This window comes from Trichechus manatus, unplaced genomic scaffold (genome assembly GCF_000243295.1).
Source record: "Trichechus manatus latirostris isolate Lorelei unplaced genomic scaffold, TriManLat1.0 scaffold00226, whole genome shotgun sequence".
Lineage (NCBI taxonomy): Eukaryota > Metazoa > Chordata > Mammalia > Sirenia > Trichechidae > Trichechus > Trichechus manatus.
In genome coordinates this window covers 1,993,957-2,011,447 of record NW_004444162.1, presented here as the reverse complement: position 1 = coordinate 2,011,447, position 17,491 = coordinate 1,993,957, and the positions used below count along the sequence as shown (strand labels likewise).

Genomic DNA, 17,491 nt, shown 5'->3' with positions numbered 1-17,491 from the left:
AGAGAGAGAGAGAGAGCCTAATCTGGTGTTTTAAAAAGTGGGTTCCAAAATAAGTTACCAAATAAAAATATAATTTAAAATCTATAACAAAACTCCACTGGGCCCTTGGGAAAAAATAAAGCTTGGAGAACCTATTCTAGCAATTGATTTGTCCTTTGCTCCCGTTAGGGCCTCTCTTAGCTCTTTTCCTCACTATTTTTAGGAGGTTGTTGAAATGGTATGAAATTTATTGCTCACAGATATAAAGGAAAATATCAATAGGTGTTCCTTCCCTCCTAGTTATTAAGTGAACTTTTCATCTTCTAACTTTCAATTTCAATCCTCTTGTCTATGTCCAGTAATAAAAACCCTTGATCTTAAGACAGTAAGATATAGTGCCTCATTTCCTCACAGGAAATTCTTAAATTATGAAAGAATTTGCTCCCCAAACTCAATGTACATTAAGTGTTTGAAGCACTGTTGAACATAGCAGACAGTTTGCCTTATTAGCCCAAAATAAGCTATTAATCTATTTTTCACTTGAGCAACAAGACTGTTAGTACTGTTTCTAGCCATTGTGTTTATAAGGAAAATACATTCTGATTCTTTACCTGGGACATTGGGAACCCATTTCTCCCTGGTCTGACAGAAGGATTAGTAATACCCCTAAGCTGGGGCTGCAGGCATTATAGAGGCCCTGATGGTAAGGGGGCAGGGGACACTTCCAAAGGACAAACTCCAGCAGTGCATTTATATGATACCATGCCTTGGCTGTACCTCATTATATTTCACACCTCCCCATCTCCATGTCTTTGTTCATGCTGTTCTCATTCTTCCGTCTCTCTTCTCTCTAAGGTCCAACCCAAGACTAACTTCCTCCAAGAAACGTACCTCACTACACATCCCACCCATCCTTTGCTTGCTCTTTGTAGGACTTTGAACTCTTGCAGCAATTATGTGTTATTTGTACCAGTCCATCTAGGTTTGCTCATATGGGGCAGCCATACTTTAGTTATTTCATGTAATCCTGAGGAAGGGCCCTTACTTCTTCATGCCAGAGCTTCAGTGCCAAATACACACAAGAAACTTGATAAATTCCAGTAAAGAGGAAAACACTCTAGATATCTCACATAATGTCTCTATCTGTAGAGCAGGGTAGCATAATGGAAGGTCATAAGCTTCTGTGGCAAATCAGGCCCTGCCACCTCCTTTCATGTGACCTTTGGCAGTTTGCTTAGTGTTTCTGTAATGCTCAGGGTCTTTATCTGAAGATACAGAGGATGATAGAACCCCCCGAGGAAAGAATATGAGGGAAGTAGTGCAAGAAGTATGCAAAGGGCCTTGCATGTGCTGGGTGTTGAATAAAGGGTAGCTGTCATTAGGAATTTTAGCCATGACCACAAAGATTCCTGAGTGGTCACTTCATTCATGCCTTTGCCTTGGGCTAGAAAATGCTTAGAACCTTTCCAAGCAGAGATGTTTATTTATTTATTTTTTTAACTTCAAGAGAAAGAGTCCAGTGTCTCCTAGGTAATTTGTTCAGAATCTTACCACCTCAACCCATAAAAATGTTTTCTGTGCATTTAACAAATTTTATACAACATGTGAGTGTTCTGAACCCTAAGCCTTGGATGAAACTTTATAGTCAAAAGTTCTACAGTGGAATTTTCAACAATAGTGTCTCTCCATATATTAGTTTCTGCAAATGCTCTAAAGAATGCTGGAATCAAGCAAAGTTTAGAGATAGGATCTGATGTGCTGCAGAGTGGGGTCAGTTGAGTAGAACAAATTTGGGCTGTTTGTCCAAATTTTAAGAATGCCTCCCATGTGCCTGGCTCTCTTCAAGGCACTTAGGACACAACAGTGAACAAAACGGATGTTCGAGTTAGATATACTTAAATGATGGACATGGACATTCCCTAATCTTAGTCTCCTGATTCAATAAAAGGTGGACGCTGAAAACGCTCCATTCAAAATTGAGGAAAGGGCCAGAGGGGTGAAAGCAATACAGAAAGGGGGAGAGCAAGAGACTGCTGGTGTGAGTGAGGAGTGGCCCCAGAGGCTCCAATGGAAGAGGCAGAGCTCCTGCAGGCAGGCAGGCAGGGGATGAGGAGAAAGGAAAAGAAGGTACTATCTTCCACTACGTGGACCACAACCCTTTCGGGAGTTGTACCACCTTCTCCAACCTCATCTCGAAATCCTCTGTCGCCTTCCTTTTCTATATACACAAATGATTTGTAGTTTATGCAAGAAGGGAGGTACCACTGAAAATGCCACAGCTGCAGCCCTCTTCTTATTTATCTGCACCTCCTACAGGATTTTACCTGGGGCCCTGTTCTAAACGGTTCTAAGGAGGAAGATCTTATCAGTTAATTATACACAAGTGAATTTGTTTGCTTGCTAACTCAGCGCAGCAAAGCAGAAGGGACAAGCCCTAGTCTAGGAGGCCCAACATGGAGGTTTCAGTTCTGATTCTGCCGCTAACATTGAGTGACCTTCGGCAAGTCACTTAACATCTACCCGGAAATTTCGATTTTTTTTTGGACCTGGAAATCCCTAAGAATGGCTCCTGTGAAAATTGGCCAATTCCATCAAATGTTCATTACATACTTAAAAATGGTTACCTTGGTATTCTTAAAACATATGTACATAGGATCTAATTTATATAAAATGATTTGTGATTATGCACCTATATATGGTTGTAAATACATCAAAAGGGTATGGAAGGATACAGACCCCAGTATTGAAAATGATTGTCACTGGAAGCCAGAGATGAGAAGCAGTGAGTTGGGACTTGAAATTTTTGCTCTATAGATTTCCATAATGTCAACTTCTCCTATAGCATCATGCATTACTTGTGTAATAAGAAAAAAACCAAAAACTAACGCATCCACAATAGAGTATGATCTAGGCTAGTTGATCGAGGTCGAATTTTATGTGTTTATGGAAAAATGTTTCTTGATTCCTTTCCATAGCCTCTTAAAACTGGTGATATAGAATAAGAAACACAATATTCAGGACAATAGTTACCTCCTGGAGATGGGTAGAAAGGAAAGAAGATCCGGGAAGAACATATAGGAGCTTTAGAAATGTTGGTAATTTTCAGCCTCTTAAACTGGATGGTAGGTCCTTGAGCATTCATGCTATTTTCCTTTAAACCACACATATACATAGTCTAGAATATATTATATATTTTTCTATATATTTGATATACTCCATAATAAAAATGTAAAAACAAAAACTGAGCAATATCCACATATATACCTTAACCTTATCCCTTTCTCCAAGTTGATTTTGATAAAAGTAAAATACTAATTTGCAACTATGTTTTCTGGAATACCTTTTCTGGGCCTGGATTTCTTCTTGGGCTATCTGCCTTTCCTCAGCCCTGGCTAACTCCACAGCATAGACCTTCTCCCTGTGGCACTCCATCATAATCCTTTGGATTCTGTGGACCATGCGTTGTTCTGCAGCCAAGTTTTCTCTCTTCATTTCTTCTTCCATGTTTTGATGCATCTCTAACCTGGTTTTATCCACTACATCCTTAAGCAACATTAAAACTAGGTTTAGACATTATAGCTTTAATGTTCAAAAATGCACACTAAGAGGTTATTTAAATCATAGTTCATTGACCTAACGGGATATACACCTGTTAACACTGATGATTTAGAAGAAAACCGTGTACAACATGGAAACCTTGCATTTACACAACATTAAATAAAACCGGAGAGATGCAAACTATGTTGATAAATACGTACATAGCTAATATTGGAAGGAAATATTCAAAAATGAAAATAGTTGCATTGCGGGGGGAGGATAAGATTAATGGTCTTTTTCCTCAATTTTCCAAATATTCTATAGTGTCATATTATCTTTATATATAATTTAAAATATATAATACAATTCTCCCTCAGGAGGTCAGTCCTCGAAAGTGGCAGAAATAATTACTGTGTCTCCTTAAGTGTTTCCTGGGTAGGTGGGAACCTAAGGCTGATGCAGAAAACAGTTGCACATTCCTGCAGTTACAGGAACCTGTCTGCCAGTCCTTACCTTCACTCAAACATTCTAGTTCCCCATTAGAGTTAAGGGGTCCTTTCTTGTTAATGGAGGGATCAGGAACAAGTGAAGGTTCCTGGGTGGTGCAAATGGTTTGCACTCGATTACTAATCTAAAGCTTCAAACCCACCCAGCAGCTCTGCAGAAGAAAGGCCTGGCAATCTGCTTCTGCAAAGATCACAGCCAAGAAAACCCTACGGAGCAGCTCTACTCTGTAACACATGGGGTCAGCATGAGTCAGAATCTACTCTATGGCAATGGGTAGGAGCAAGTGCTCCATTGTTCCTGGGTAGAAGGGCCCATGGACGGTCTTAGGCCAAATAAAGAAAAAAGGCGCTAGTCGAATCAGGACTTGAGGAAAACAGACTCACAAACAATCCTAAAGGAAAACCTGTCATCATTTTGGAAATACTACCTCCACGATGTGCCAGGCACACTGCTGGGCACAGCTAGATGATACAAACACAAGAAGAATGCTGGGGTCCTCATGCTCAAGTGATTTGCTGTCTAGTAGAGGAGACCCACAACCTAATCATGCAAAGAGTGTTGTAAAAATATTTGCCAGGAAGGCGGGTGTCTTTAGCCATCTAGTACTGCTATAACAAATACCACAAGTGGATGGTTTTAACAAAGAGAAGTTTATTTCCTTACAGTAATGTAGGCTAAAAGTCCAAATTCAGGGTGTCAGCTCCAGGGGAAGGCTTTCTCTCTCTCGGCCTTCTCATCAGTGTTCCCCCAGACTAGGAGCTTCTCGGCACAGGGACCCTGATCCAAAGGACGCACTCTGCTCCTGGCACTGCTTCCTTGATGGTATGAGGTCCCCCTGTCTCACTGCTCACTTCTCTCTTTTATATCTCAAGAGATTGCCTCAGGACACAATTCAGTCTTGTAGATCCAGTCCTGCCTCACTAACACAACTGCCTCCCATCCTCCCTCATTAACATCATAGAGGCAGGATTTACAACATATAGGAAAATCACACAGTACCAGGAATCATGGCCCAGGCAAACTGATAAACACATTTTTTTGGGGACATAATTCAAACCATGACAGAGGGTCAATTAATTCTGTTCAGGAGCTTCAAAATTTTCGTTTAAAGGTAAATTTTTACCTCTATTTTTGGGAAGACATTAAGACAACATAAATCAAGTTCTATCGCAAAGTAAGTCAGTGGAAAAACTAGAGATAGAAATAAGATTTTTGACTGCCAGTTTCTAGCTTCATTGCTGACTATGATGCTGGAGTCTTTCAAGAAATTCATCAACTGATTTTTCATTCCAGAAATCACAGTCTTAAAAGATAGTACAGTGTTTTGTTTTGTTTTTTTTTTAATTTTTTGTTTGTTTTTATAGCTACAGAATCCTTTCTTCAAATAAAATTTTACCCAGACAGTACACAATACTGAGGAAGTTAGCACAACTTGACCAAGGCAAGGTCAGGGAAGCTCCATAGGCATATCCAAACTCCTGAAGGACCAAATTACTGGCCTGAGGGCTGGGGACCATGGTCTTGGGGGAGATTTAGCTCAACTGGCATAACATAGTTTATAAAGAAAGTGTTCTATATCCTATTTTGGTGAATAGCAGTCTGGGGTCTTAAAAGCTTGTGAGCGGCCGTCTAAGATACTCCACTGGTCCCACCCCATCTGGAGCAAGGGAGAATGAAGAAAAAACCAAAGACATAATGGAAAGATTAGTCCAATGACTAATGGACCACAACACCACAGCCTCCACCAGACTGAGTCCAGCACAACTAGGTGGCACCCGGCTACCACCACCAACTGCTCTGACAGGGATCACAATAGAGGGTCCCAGACAGAGCTGGAGAAAAATATAGAACAAAATTCAAATTTACAAAAAAAGACCAGACTTACTGGTCTGACAGAGACTGGAGAAACCCCGAGAGTATGGCCCCCATATACCCTTTTAACTCAGTACTGAAGTCACTCCTGAGGTTCACCCTTCAGCCAAAGATTAGACAGGCCCATAAAACAAAAGAAGACTAAATAGGCACACACCAGCTCAGAGGAAGGACAAGAAGGGAGAAGGGGACAGGAAAGCTGGTAATGGGGAGCCCGAGGTCGAGAAAGGAGAACGTTGACATGTCGTGGGGTTGGCAACCAACATCACAAAACCATATGTGTATTAATTGTTTAATGAGAACCTAATTTGCTCTGTAAACCCTCATCTAAAGCACAATAAAATAAAATAAAATAAAAAAAGAAATCTTACCCAGAAGTGGAAAAAAATAAAACCAATAAAAGCAGAGTTCCCCTGGTTGAAGCTTGCTCATATCCCTTTACCCACCACCACCCCTTTCTGTGGTGGCTCCTGAGGAAGCCAGCTCCACTTACAATGTTTCCAAAAAGAAATGTACAGCTGAAGCTAAGAAAAAGTCAAGAGAACTCTAAGTTTCAGGGGAAACTGAAATAGCTCTTAGCATCTTAGAAAAGCATTTCAACAACCAAAATATTTGCTATATAAAACCAGTTGTTGTCTAGCTGATTCTCACTCATGGTGACCCCATATATGTCACAGTAGAACTGCCCTCCATTGGGTTTTCAATGGCCTTTCTTCCTTGGCACCTCTGGGTGGACTTGAACCTCCAATCTTTCAGTTAGCAGCCGAGCATGATAACTGTTTGCACCACCCAGGGACCATTTGCTAGTCAGACTTTCAGAAGGAACGTTTTCAGCTTCTCACTTTGGCTACTCCAAGGGTGAAAAACAAAGAATGGAAACAGACATCAGCTTTGAGAATCTCTCCGGAGTGGCCTCATTTCATGTATTTAGAAAATCTTTTTTTGGAAAACATTTGCTGTTTACTAGTGCTAGCTGGGTTTTCCACACTGCAGAAGCTTTGTCCCTTACACACTAAGACTTTTTGATAATAAATATCTTGAATGAAAACATTTCTAAAAATTTAACACTTAAATCTTTAACATAAAAAGAACATATGAGCACGAGTTACATTTTCTTGATGATCCGGGCTCAGTAGACAAAGATGAATTATTGCCCTGGGTTAAAAATGTTATATTGTACATAATAATTGCTCAAATTCATAAGGCCATTTGTCTCTGTCATAAATGATCACAGACTACTGTGCATTTTGAGATTTGATGACTACTTTTTATAAAGTTTCTTGTTCTTCTCATGCCATTGAGCTGAGGACTCCTCATCCTAACTGCTGTCATTGTGCCCCTTCCCGTCATTTCTAGTTTTCAGCATTTACTCTATTTCAGATTTGGAAAATTAAACAACCATGTCTATTAGATTCAGGTTGTCAAAAGCATAAATAAGATCTGAGTGGAGGGTGGAGAGGTTCTGCTATGAGTAATAAACCAGAGGCCTTTATCTGACTCCTTAGGGGATATTTTAACTTATTTCTCTACTTTCAATTACTTGCTCAATAATTGCGATTGCGAGGTAGTTAAGATTTAAATCAATGAAATATTGTCATAAAAGTGCATTTCTATTTGAATCATATATTTTAAAATGATATCCCAGCCCTTTATTTTTGCTGGGTTCTAGGACAGGATTCAGAATATCAAACTTAGCCTTCTCTATGTAATGATTTAGTAAAACCGAAATTATTTCACTGCCTCATATAGCATTTGAAATATATATTAAAGCTACAAAAATAATTTAAAAATCTACTGTTTGGCGTGTTCTTATTCAATGGGAGTTTTCCCGATTAAACTACTTTTACTGGAATGCATTTTGAGTGACCCAGCCTACATTTCAAGATTGTATAAGCAGCAGCCTTATGAAATCCATCATGTTTACTATACAGATGTTTGACAGAGATCTAATGGAGAATGTCTCCCACGTGAGAAGTTTCTCTCAGGTATCACAACTAGGACCGTCTGGGCCTCTCTTGAGCACCAGATTTGTTTGACCTTATAGACACAATGATTCATGGAATTTCCCTTTGCACTGGCTGCCAGAAAGCTCAAGGTCAAATTAGTGGTAATTGCAAAGGACCTCATGGCTTACATACATTTTTAAGTTGTAAATTCACCCAGATTTCATCACATTTCCTACCTAATTTTTCTTATTTTCCCTTAGCTTCCATCTTGTCATTTACTTTTTAATATTATTGTATTTAAATAAGATAAACAACTTTCTAAAATACAGGCAGTCCCCAGGTTACGAACCGACTTACAACTTAAGGACAACACATACTTGCTTTTTAATGTTATGTAAATTTGCCCTCACTTTGAAAAGATTGAACCCCTACTCGCAACAAATTCTTCATCACAATCACCTTCACTTGCTACACGTGCAGCTTTTACATCACTGAAAAGACTTTGCGCCTTTTCTCACACCTAGGGAAGGCTAAATAAGAACCGTATGCACCTGTTCTGACTTACCTACCAATTCTACTTAAAGGCACAGTTAGGAATGGATCTCATTCATAACCAGGGACTGTCTGTACCACCTGTCCATCAGATAAGATCCTGACATTTTATCTAATAGCAGACATTTGAGACTTATCCCAAATCCCTAACATAATATAAGAGTGATAGTGGTCTCTACATACCAGAATTTATTACTGAGTATTTAATATTGGGTATTCTAGGCGAATATGAGGTATTCTAGGAGAATGCTCCTTAGGAGCAAGGATGGCGAGACTCTGTCTCACATACTTTGCACATGTTATCAGGAGGGATCAGTCCCTGGAGAAGGACATCATGCTTGGTAAAGTAGAGGGTCAGCAAAAAAGAGGAAGACCCTCAACGAGATGGACTGACACAGTGGCTGCAACAATGGGCTCAAGCATAACTACAATCGTGAGGATGGGGCAGTATTTTGTTCTGTTGTACACAGGATCACTGTGAATTGGAACTGACTCGACGGCACCTAACAACAACAGCAACAACATTCTAGGAGAACTTGATTTTTTGCTGCAGATTGGTGATCTCAGACTTTAATATATGTGAGAATCACCTGAGTCATGAGTTAAAAATGCTACCAGTGGTTCTGATTCTATAGGTCAGAGGAGGGCCAGGAATCTGCACGTTAAGCTCCCAGATAACCAGGTGGTTCAAAGGCAATCCCTGAGAAACAGTACTGATGTCTATGTCTGTGTATGTTACAGCTAAAATAACAATCCTACACATTCCTCTAGACAAATCACTTCTTCATCTATAAGAAACACCCCTGAGATGATGGTTTCAGTGTAAATTCTCAAACCCTAGACAAATATTTCAGAAAGGTCAACCTCCCTCTAACGTTTGCTCTATAAATTTTCTCAGGACTTCCTTTTACAGAAGCACTAAGTGCATCAGCTCCATCCAAAGGCTATATGGGGTACAATCAAACTACTAAAAGGAAGATTAGGATGTGAATTCCTTGAAACAGGGATCGTATCTAAATTATCCTTGTATCTTCAGAACCTAACACTATGAATGTTATTCAAAATGTGTATCAACCAGTATGGCAGGGGCCACCTATCAGAATGGCCCTGGCTGTAGCACTGGGGCAGGATGCTGGAGCCCCTACCAAGCCAAGAGTTAGCCTGTTATTTATTTTGCTTTAAGTGCTTTAATTGGAAGTTTACAATTCAAGTTAGTCTCTCACACAAAAATTTATACACACATTGTTATGTAACCCGAGTTGCTCTCACTGTACTGTGACAGCACATTCCTCCTTTCCACCCCGGATTTCCCGTGTCCTTTCAACCAGTTCCTGACCCTCTCTGCCTTCTCATTTTGCCTCCGGACAGGAGCTGCCCATTTAGTCTCATGTATCTACTTGAGCTAAGAAGCACACTCTTCACAAGTACCATTTTATGTCCCATAGTCCAGTCTAATCTTTGTCTGAAGAGTTGGCCTCGGGAATGGCTTTAGTTTCGGACTAACAGAGAGTGCGGGCACAATGTCTTCCTGAGTCCCTCCAGTCTTCAGTCAAACCATGAAGGGAGCACAGGGAAGCAACCAGGACAACCAAGTGATAGGTGGTCTGGGGGGTGGCAATTTATCAACTGATAGAGAAGTATCTCAATACTGTAGGAACCAGTCTGGCCATACTGGTACATGCCAGCTGGATAGCAGACCTGCCTAAGACATGCAATAAATGCTTTTCGTGTTTTGAACTGAAATAGCGGATGGTCAGTGGGTCACTCAGCCAACCCCTCAGGGACCACGCCAAGGCCTGGCTGAGGTAGGGGACTGGAACCAAGTAGTAAGCACTCTACTCCCATGTAGGAACCCTGGGGAGGAGCCCCATTCCTGTCAGCAAGTCTCCCGGGGACAAGGACCGTCCATTTACTCTTACCTACTTCAGATCTGATATACGTAGGTGCTCACTGCCCAAACAATGAATAAATCGGCCAGTGGTCCTGACCTGTTCATTAGTTATGTTCTCATTAAGTTAGGCCAAACCTGGGGCCGGACCTTTGCCACTTTCCCTCCAGCTTCTGCCCATGCATCATCACACCTGAACCATGTCCTGTCCTGTCCCTCTCTTGGCCAAAGTGTGAAAATAGTTCCATATCCTTCTCCTCTGAGCAGATTTTGTAACTGAGGCACTGAACTAAACACTGACTGCCTGGGCCTCTGCCCAGAAATTTTACTAATTACCAAGAGTCATGTGCTTGAACAGGTCACAGGTTAGAAAGAGTCCCCTCATTTTTTGACCTCTGGTCCTGCAAGAAATGTCCCTGCAGCTCAGATGTCCCTCTTGGCACTGCAGCAAATGTAAATTTAGCTAAAGTATGCAATCAGAGAGCCCAGGGGAAGAAGGAGAACGGCTGGCTTCATTCTTTCAACAACTATTTAAGCACTTGTTAACTCAGGGCACTGTGTTGGGCACTGGGGCAAAAGTGGTGACAAGACAGACACACCCTTATGGAGGCTGTGCTCATGTGGGGGAGTCAGACATTAAACAACTAAGCACACCATCGGATCTTTACAACCACGATGACTGCTATGACAGAGAAAGGGGTATCACGACAGTGTATGGGCAGCAAGTTCAGAGCTGGCCCAGTAAAGCTTACCTTAGGAAGTTATGTTTGAGCTAAGATCTGAAGGATGATAAGCAAGGTGAAGGTATGGGAAGAGCATTCTGGAAAATACAGCAAAGCTGGAAGGAACATGATGCATTCAGGATCAAAGACCCAAAGAAAGGCAATGAGACAGAGGAAAGAGCCAGTGGCAAGAAATGTGGTGGGTAAGGCTATGGGATTCTCCTTCACTCACTCATCACTGCTGCCATAGAATTCATCATAGAGAATGCCACCCCTCACAGATCCCACAACTCTTCTATGAAACTCTCAACCAACCTCTATGAAACACTGTGGTGGACTGAGTTCCTTTATGTGGCCGTTTGCTTTGGTTCTTTGGTAAAACAGCTTGAGAGACTTTTCCCCTAAGCCCTGAGGAGTTACATTTGCCCTAGTTTTCTACCCCCAGAGGGTTTGTTACTTTTGTCAAGGTTGATTGACATTTCCTGGGTAAGCTTTAAGCAACTTGATGATTTGATACTTTTTGTCTGGCCCTGGGCTGCAGCCTGCCCTGTGATTGGTTTATTTTACACACTTTGCAGGGATTAGTCAATATAAAACAGACTATGCAAATGAAATGACTATGGTCTCCCAAGGAGACTGGCCAATTCAAGGCCCTGCTGGGAGGGTCATGCCTTGATACTGACGAGAAATTTGCAGTGAACCCCACAGAGGTTTCAGAAAGAGTAAAAAAGAAAGGAGAAAAGGCAAGTGAGGCAAGAAGAGGGAAGAACTAGACAGAGAGGAGGTAAGGATCCTCCTAAAATAGCTGTAACATGAGTCAAGGACTGTAACACTGAAGACAGTGAGAAGCCCAGAAGAGGTCGTGCGGCAGAGGTAGCAGCAACAGGCCTAGAAGGGACCCTGTGGCAAAGTTGGTGGTGATAGCAGAAACCTACTGCTAGGAATGTAGCTAAAAGAGCTGAACAAAGATGCTACACTGGCTATGAGCTGGGTCAGTGGGCAGTGGAGAGGCCAAAGGCCGGAAGGCCAAACACAGAGGCCTTTCCTGAGAGGGCCAAGAGGAGGCCTGTTCTGAGGGGGCTGAAAGGAGGCCTGAATGGCTGACAGGAGATGTGCATGGCAGAAAGGAGGTCCTGCTTGCTGAGAGAGCTGTCCTGAACTCAAGGAGGGATGTACTCTCTACTTTGGGGAGCCTTCCAGACTCTGCCTACATGCTTCCTGATCCTGATGCCGAGTTGTAGCCTGTTGATCCTGATCCTGAGTTGCACCTTCTTACTTCCTTAATAAACCATTTAACTGTGAGTATGGTCATTGCAACGAATTATCCAACCCAGCACAGAAGCAGAGAGTGCTGTGGGGGAAGACAGCTGGTATCAGAAATGATAAAGAAGTTGGAGAGTGGAGGTATGTCTGACCTCTACCTCACAGAAATCAGCTTTGGGCTGATCCTGGTTCTTGCCACTAAGGAATCTAGATAAGTTCTAAATGCTACTACTACTACTAGAACCTCACAAACACCAACATAGATTTTATATATTATTTTCTTTCCTCCTGCCCTTACCAGGGCTTTCACTAACGTATCTTTTAAAAAGACAACAAATAAGCCTGTATAAAAACCTGTAGATCTTTTTGATGTTTCTCTTCCAGAATCAGAAGGTCAATTCTGTGTTTGTCATTTGCTTCTTCAAGTGCTTTTTCCACTGCTTGTTTTTGGCGTTCTTTGGCCTTTGAAAAAAAGAATCCATTTATCTATTATATATCACGATAAGCATAGGGAAATTCATCATTATTTGGGATGCTGATAAATCAGGTTTTCAAGTTTACTGAAAATTAGCAACCACCATGGAGTCCCTAATTACTTGCTCTGTTCCCAGCTCAAACTTCCCAAAGCTAACTGGCTGCCTTAGCCAGAGATGCCCTAACACATCTCAACACTTGGTTCATAACACTGTTTCAGGAATTGCTGAAGATATGGCAGTTTTACTGTAGGCTGCTGGGTTCTTTTCTCTTTGGCACTTTACTTCTTGCTTGCTTATCGAAATAATACGTGCTCATTGTAGAACGTCTGGAAAATACTGAAAAGTATAAAGATGTACAAATCTAGGAGCTGAGTCAAGAGGTTGAGTGTCATTCCTGATCCCCTGCATCAAGTCTTCAGAAAGAAGCTTTATTACTTTATTTGATAAGAAGGCCTAGAATATTAGACAGACATATTTAAACTGTAGATCATTCACAAATCATTCCCTTTTATCAAGATATATAATTAATGGTTCACAATTGATTTTAATTTTATTATTATTGATAAAAATAGATGACTACTAAGATTTTTATATATATCACCCTTTGTACTGGAGTATGTTTTCCTTTCAAAATACTTCCATACTAAACTTTTGCTGGGACTCATACTGGACAATTCCAGTGCTATTTGCTATGATATCCATTTTATAAAGAAACTGAGAAATAACATTGTTCTAGGAATTGTGGTTTTCCCTACCCTCAGAAAACATTTAATTCTCTTTAGCAAATCATTTATGTCATTCTACTTTTGATTAGAAGAAGTAGGGGCTGGGAGATTAAGGCTTTGCTTCAGTTATGTGTCTGGGATGTCACTCTGAGCCCTGACACATTCAAATGGCCCTGTGATACTCAGAAGTCATACGGGTAGGGTATCAAGGATTCTGGAGAGAAGTGGAGGAGAGAAAGGGGATAAAAAGGGGAGCAGGCCATGATGAAAAAAACAGGCACTTAGTCCGGGGGTATTAAATACTGCACAGATGGTCTGCATGTTAAAGTTTAAGGAATAATAAACAGTTGTCAACAAGAATGTCCTCTTGGTTCTTCTTCTTTTATTTATTTGTGTTAATCAAATGAGAATAAAGGGAGCAGGAGTCAGGAGTCATCCATATAGAGGGCACAATATATCACTGAACCTCTCAGCAATGCACTACCAAAAAAAAAAAAAAACACCAAACCTGTTGCTGTTGAGTTGATTCTGACTCATAGTGATCCTACAGGACAGAGTAGAACAGCCCCATAAGGTATTATTATCCCTTTTTTACAGATTAAGAAGCTGAGACTCCAGAGGTTGAGGAACTTGCCCAGGGTCCCACAGATGGCCGGGGTTCAAAGGCAGTTCTGTCTGATTCCATAATCTATGTTGTTGACTATGCTACGTTATAATTTGGGATAAATCAATAAAGTGAAAGAACTATAAAGATGCATGTTAGGTTCATTTCTAACTTCTTTTACCTTAGCCCACACTTCAGCCTCTGCTTTTGCAATGTGTTCTTTGAGTATAGCTTCTCGAAACTCCTCTTCTTTATTCTGAATACTTGCTCCAATATCTGTGTATTTGGAGAAGAATGATCACAAATATCCACAGACTATTTCCTGGCTTTCCTTTTCACCAATATCTAGTTATTTACTAAGGCTATCTAAGAGATATATCATTTTAGACTTCAATCTTTTCTTTAAAAATACCAATAATTGGGGTAAATTTCTCCCTAACAAATTAGAAGTGAACTCACAGCATTGTTTGGTCTGGACTGAATCAGCCATTCCGCTCATCACATCAGTCCACACAGTAGGCAACTAGGGAATTAAAGTGAAATAAATGTTCTGCAAAAAGGAAGCACACTTTACACACCCAAAGTAGGACAGGGACCCAGTTTTGAAGATGTATTAAAACATTATACAGCTCCTCTCTCTCTGCTCCTCCTATCTGGGTGCTGGTGCTATCCCCATCAGGAGAGTGGTGCAGAATGCCTTCTTCAATACATTATATGTTGCAGTTTATGGTGTAGCAAGGGTTAAGCACTTGGCTGCTAACCGAATGGTTGGCAGTTTGAACTAACCCAGGGGCTCCATGGGAGAAAGACCTGGGGATCTGTTCCCATAAAGATTACAGCCTAGCAAACCCTATGAGCAGTTCTATTCTGTCACATGGGGTTACTATGAGTTGAAATCAACTCGAGGGCACCTAACAACAACAGTAACAACACGCCACGGTTTAGTGTGTGGGTCTTCATGAGTTTAGCTGCTTCAGTTCTATAGTGAGCTCAGAAGTAGTGGTTACAATAGTAACATTTAAATTTAGCACTTCTCTGTCAGTGATCTCATTTGATTACCAACTAATAACATTTGCATAACAGTACCCTTCCTACCCAGACAAAAAAATAAAAGCCTAGAGAAGTTAGAGGACCATACAATATCAGATACACAGGGACAGAGCTGGACCCGGAGATGAGACCTGAGCTCTTTGAGTTGGGCGCTGGTTTTCTGCCCATCTCCTGCCAGAGTGTGTTGTCAGAGGCAGCTCAAGAACTCTATGCAGGTGACGAGCCCTTGAGTGCTGAAACCACACATAGTGATCTAGTGTTTAATACTTATTCTTTGTTCCATTCATTTCTCACATCTTACATTTGTTGAATTGTTAACTGTTTTATGTGATTAGGCCTTGATGATCAACTCCTTGAAATTAGAGAGCACATCTTATACCACAGTGTATCTTTCATGGTGCTTAGCTTGGTGATAGATGTCACTTTGAGGACTAAGGTGTGCCTGACCCAAGCCATGGTGTTTTCAATTGCCTCATATGCATGCAAAAGCTGGACAATGAATAAGGAAGACCAAAGAAGAACTGATGCCTTTGAGTTGTGGTGTTGGTGAAGAATAGTGAATATACCATGGACTGCCAAAAGAACCAACAGGTCTGTCTTGGAAGAAGTACAGCCAGAATGCTCCTTAGAAGCAAAGTCTCACATACTTTGGACATGTTATCAGCAGGGACAAGTCCCTGGAGAAGGACATCATGCCTGGGAAACTAGAAGGTCAGCAAAAAAGAGGAAGACTCTCAATGAGATGGATTAACACAGTGGCTGCAACAACGGGCTGATGCATAACGATCACGAGGATGGCCAGGACTGTGCGGCATTTCGTTCTGTTATACATAGGGTCACTATGAGTCGGCACTGATTTGACGGCATCTAACAACAACAACAAACATTTACTAAAAGTTAAAATCATTTTTGGTATGACAAACTTTTAGAGGATGATTCCAATTTAATATCACTCTACATTTTTGTTTCTTCAAAACGCCTTCCACTCTCTAGCTTCTTGTATTTCCAAAGATCAGAAGTGAAGTCAAATTACCATTAGTTTGCCATGTTAAAGGAAGAGACGGTCAGAGAAGCATTTTGAGAGTCCTTAGGAAAACATTTATAAGGCTGAAAATCAGACTGAAACTCTGATGGGAACAAAGGAGAGAAGATAGAAATATGTAATTACAATCTGATTTGCCTATGAGAGGTGTATATACAGTAAATATTCTCATGTTATCTATGTGTACCTACATTTATATCACCAGCTACTAATTAAAGTTTATAGTTTCTTTCACCCACTTATTAGGGTATTATCCTATATGTGTGGAAGGTGCCCAAGTATGGGTATGGGAGAAAAGAACTAACGCTGTCTATTATATGCCAGGCTATATAATAGGTACAAATATTTCATTAAAGCCTCATAAGAACCTGCATGGAGGTATTAATATACCTATTTACATATAGACAGATTGAGAGGCTAAATACCCTGCCCACGGCACACAACTGGTAAGTGGAGAAGCTGAGATTCCAACCTATATTCTTCTCATTATGCCAAACAGATGCCCCTCTAGGGACAAGTGACTTAGGCCAGGGAAGAGCTGATAAAGTCTGGGTAACAGGAAGAATTACATATAATGCTATGTAAAATTAGAACAAAGGAAAACAGTAAAGTCACTTACCCAGTATATCTCTGTGTGTATAAAAGCGTGTCTTAAGTGGCTTGTATTCATAGATCCGTTTGAAGGTTTCCCCAACAGGAGCTGTTGGAATTATTTTATTACAAACACTACAGCAAACAAAACTTGAGTAATTTGGATTTCTGATCATAGTTAAATTTAAGATTCTTCTACTATGCACAGTTAAAATATTCTTAGGATCAGAAAAAGCAGTTTTAAGAAAAGCTGGAAGTTTAAGGAAGTTGAAACAGGTTCAAGGTTTTAGGCCAATACTAGATGCTGGTGAGGGTGAAATGATTCGCCATGGTAAGACAGTGGTCATGTGCCTACTGTTAAAAACGGCACTGAAAGCCTCTGCTACATAAGGCAGGGGTGCTGGATTTGGGGATTTAGCAAATACCTCCTCCCAGACTGTAAAATCAAGTTGTCAACTTACTTAGCAACTGTTGCTAGGTAAGACAAGCTTTGCTCACAAAAGCTACTTGAAATAATGACAAAAGGGAGTTTGGTGCAGCCTTTCAGTTTCTCAGATGCTCCCTTTTTTTTCTATTTTTAAATTTCTTTTTTTTTATTGTATTTCAGGTGCAGGCTTACAGAACAAATAGTTTCTCATGAAACAGTAGTGCACATACTGTTTTATGACATTGGTTAACAACCCCACAGCATGTCAACCCTCCAACTTCTCAACCGTTTTTTCTGGTGAAAATACACA

General features: G+C 40.7%; 1 protein-coding gene across 1 annotated transcript in view; it reads right to left on the bottom strand.

Moving 5' to 3' along the window:
- The window catches only part of CUNH6orf163 (chromosome unknown C6orf163 homolog), a 28,078-nt gene extending 11,148 nt beyond the window's left edge, over positions 1 to 16,930 (bottom strand). The window contains exons 1-4 of the mRNA XM_004388993.2: positions 16,783 to 16,930; positions 14,253 to 14,347; positions 12,621 to 12,728; positions 3,320 to 3,522 (exon numbers count right to left, since the gene is read on the bottom strand). Coding sequence (XP_004389050.1) covers positions 3,320 to 3,522; positions 12,621 to 12,728; positions 14,253 to 14,347; positions 16,783 to 16,930 — 554 coding nt within the window. The remainder of the gene's footprint in view (positions 1 to 3,319; positions 3,523 to 12,620; positions 12,729 to 14,252; positions 14,348 to 16,782) is intronic.
- Between the last annotated feature and the right edge of the window lie 561 nt (positions 16,931 to 17,491).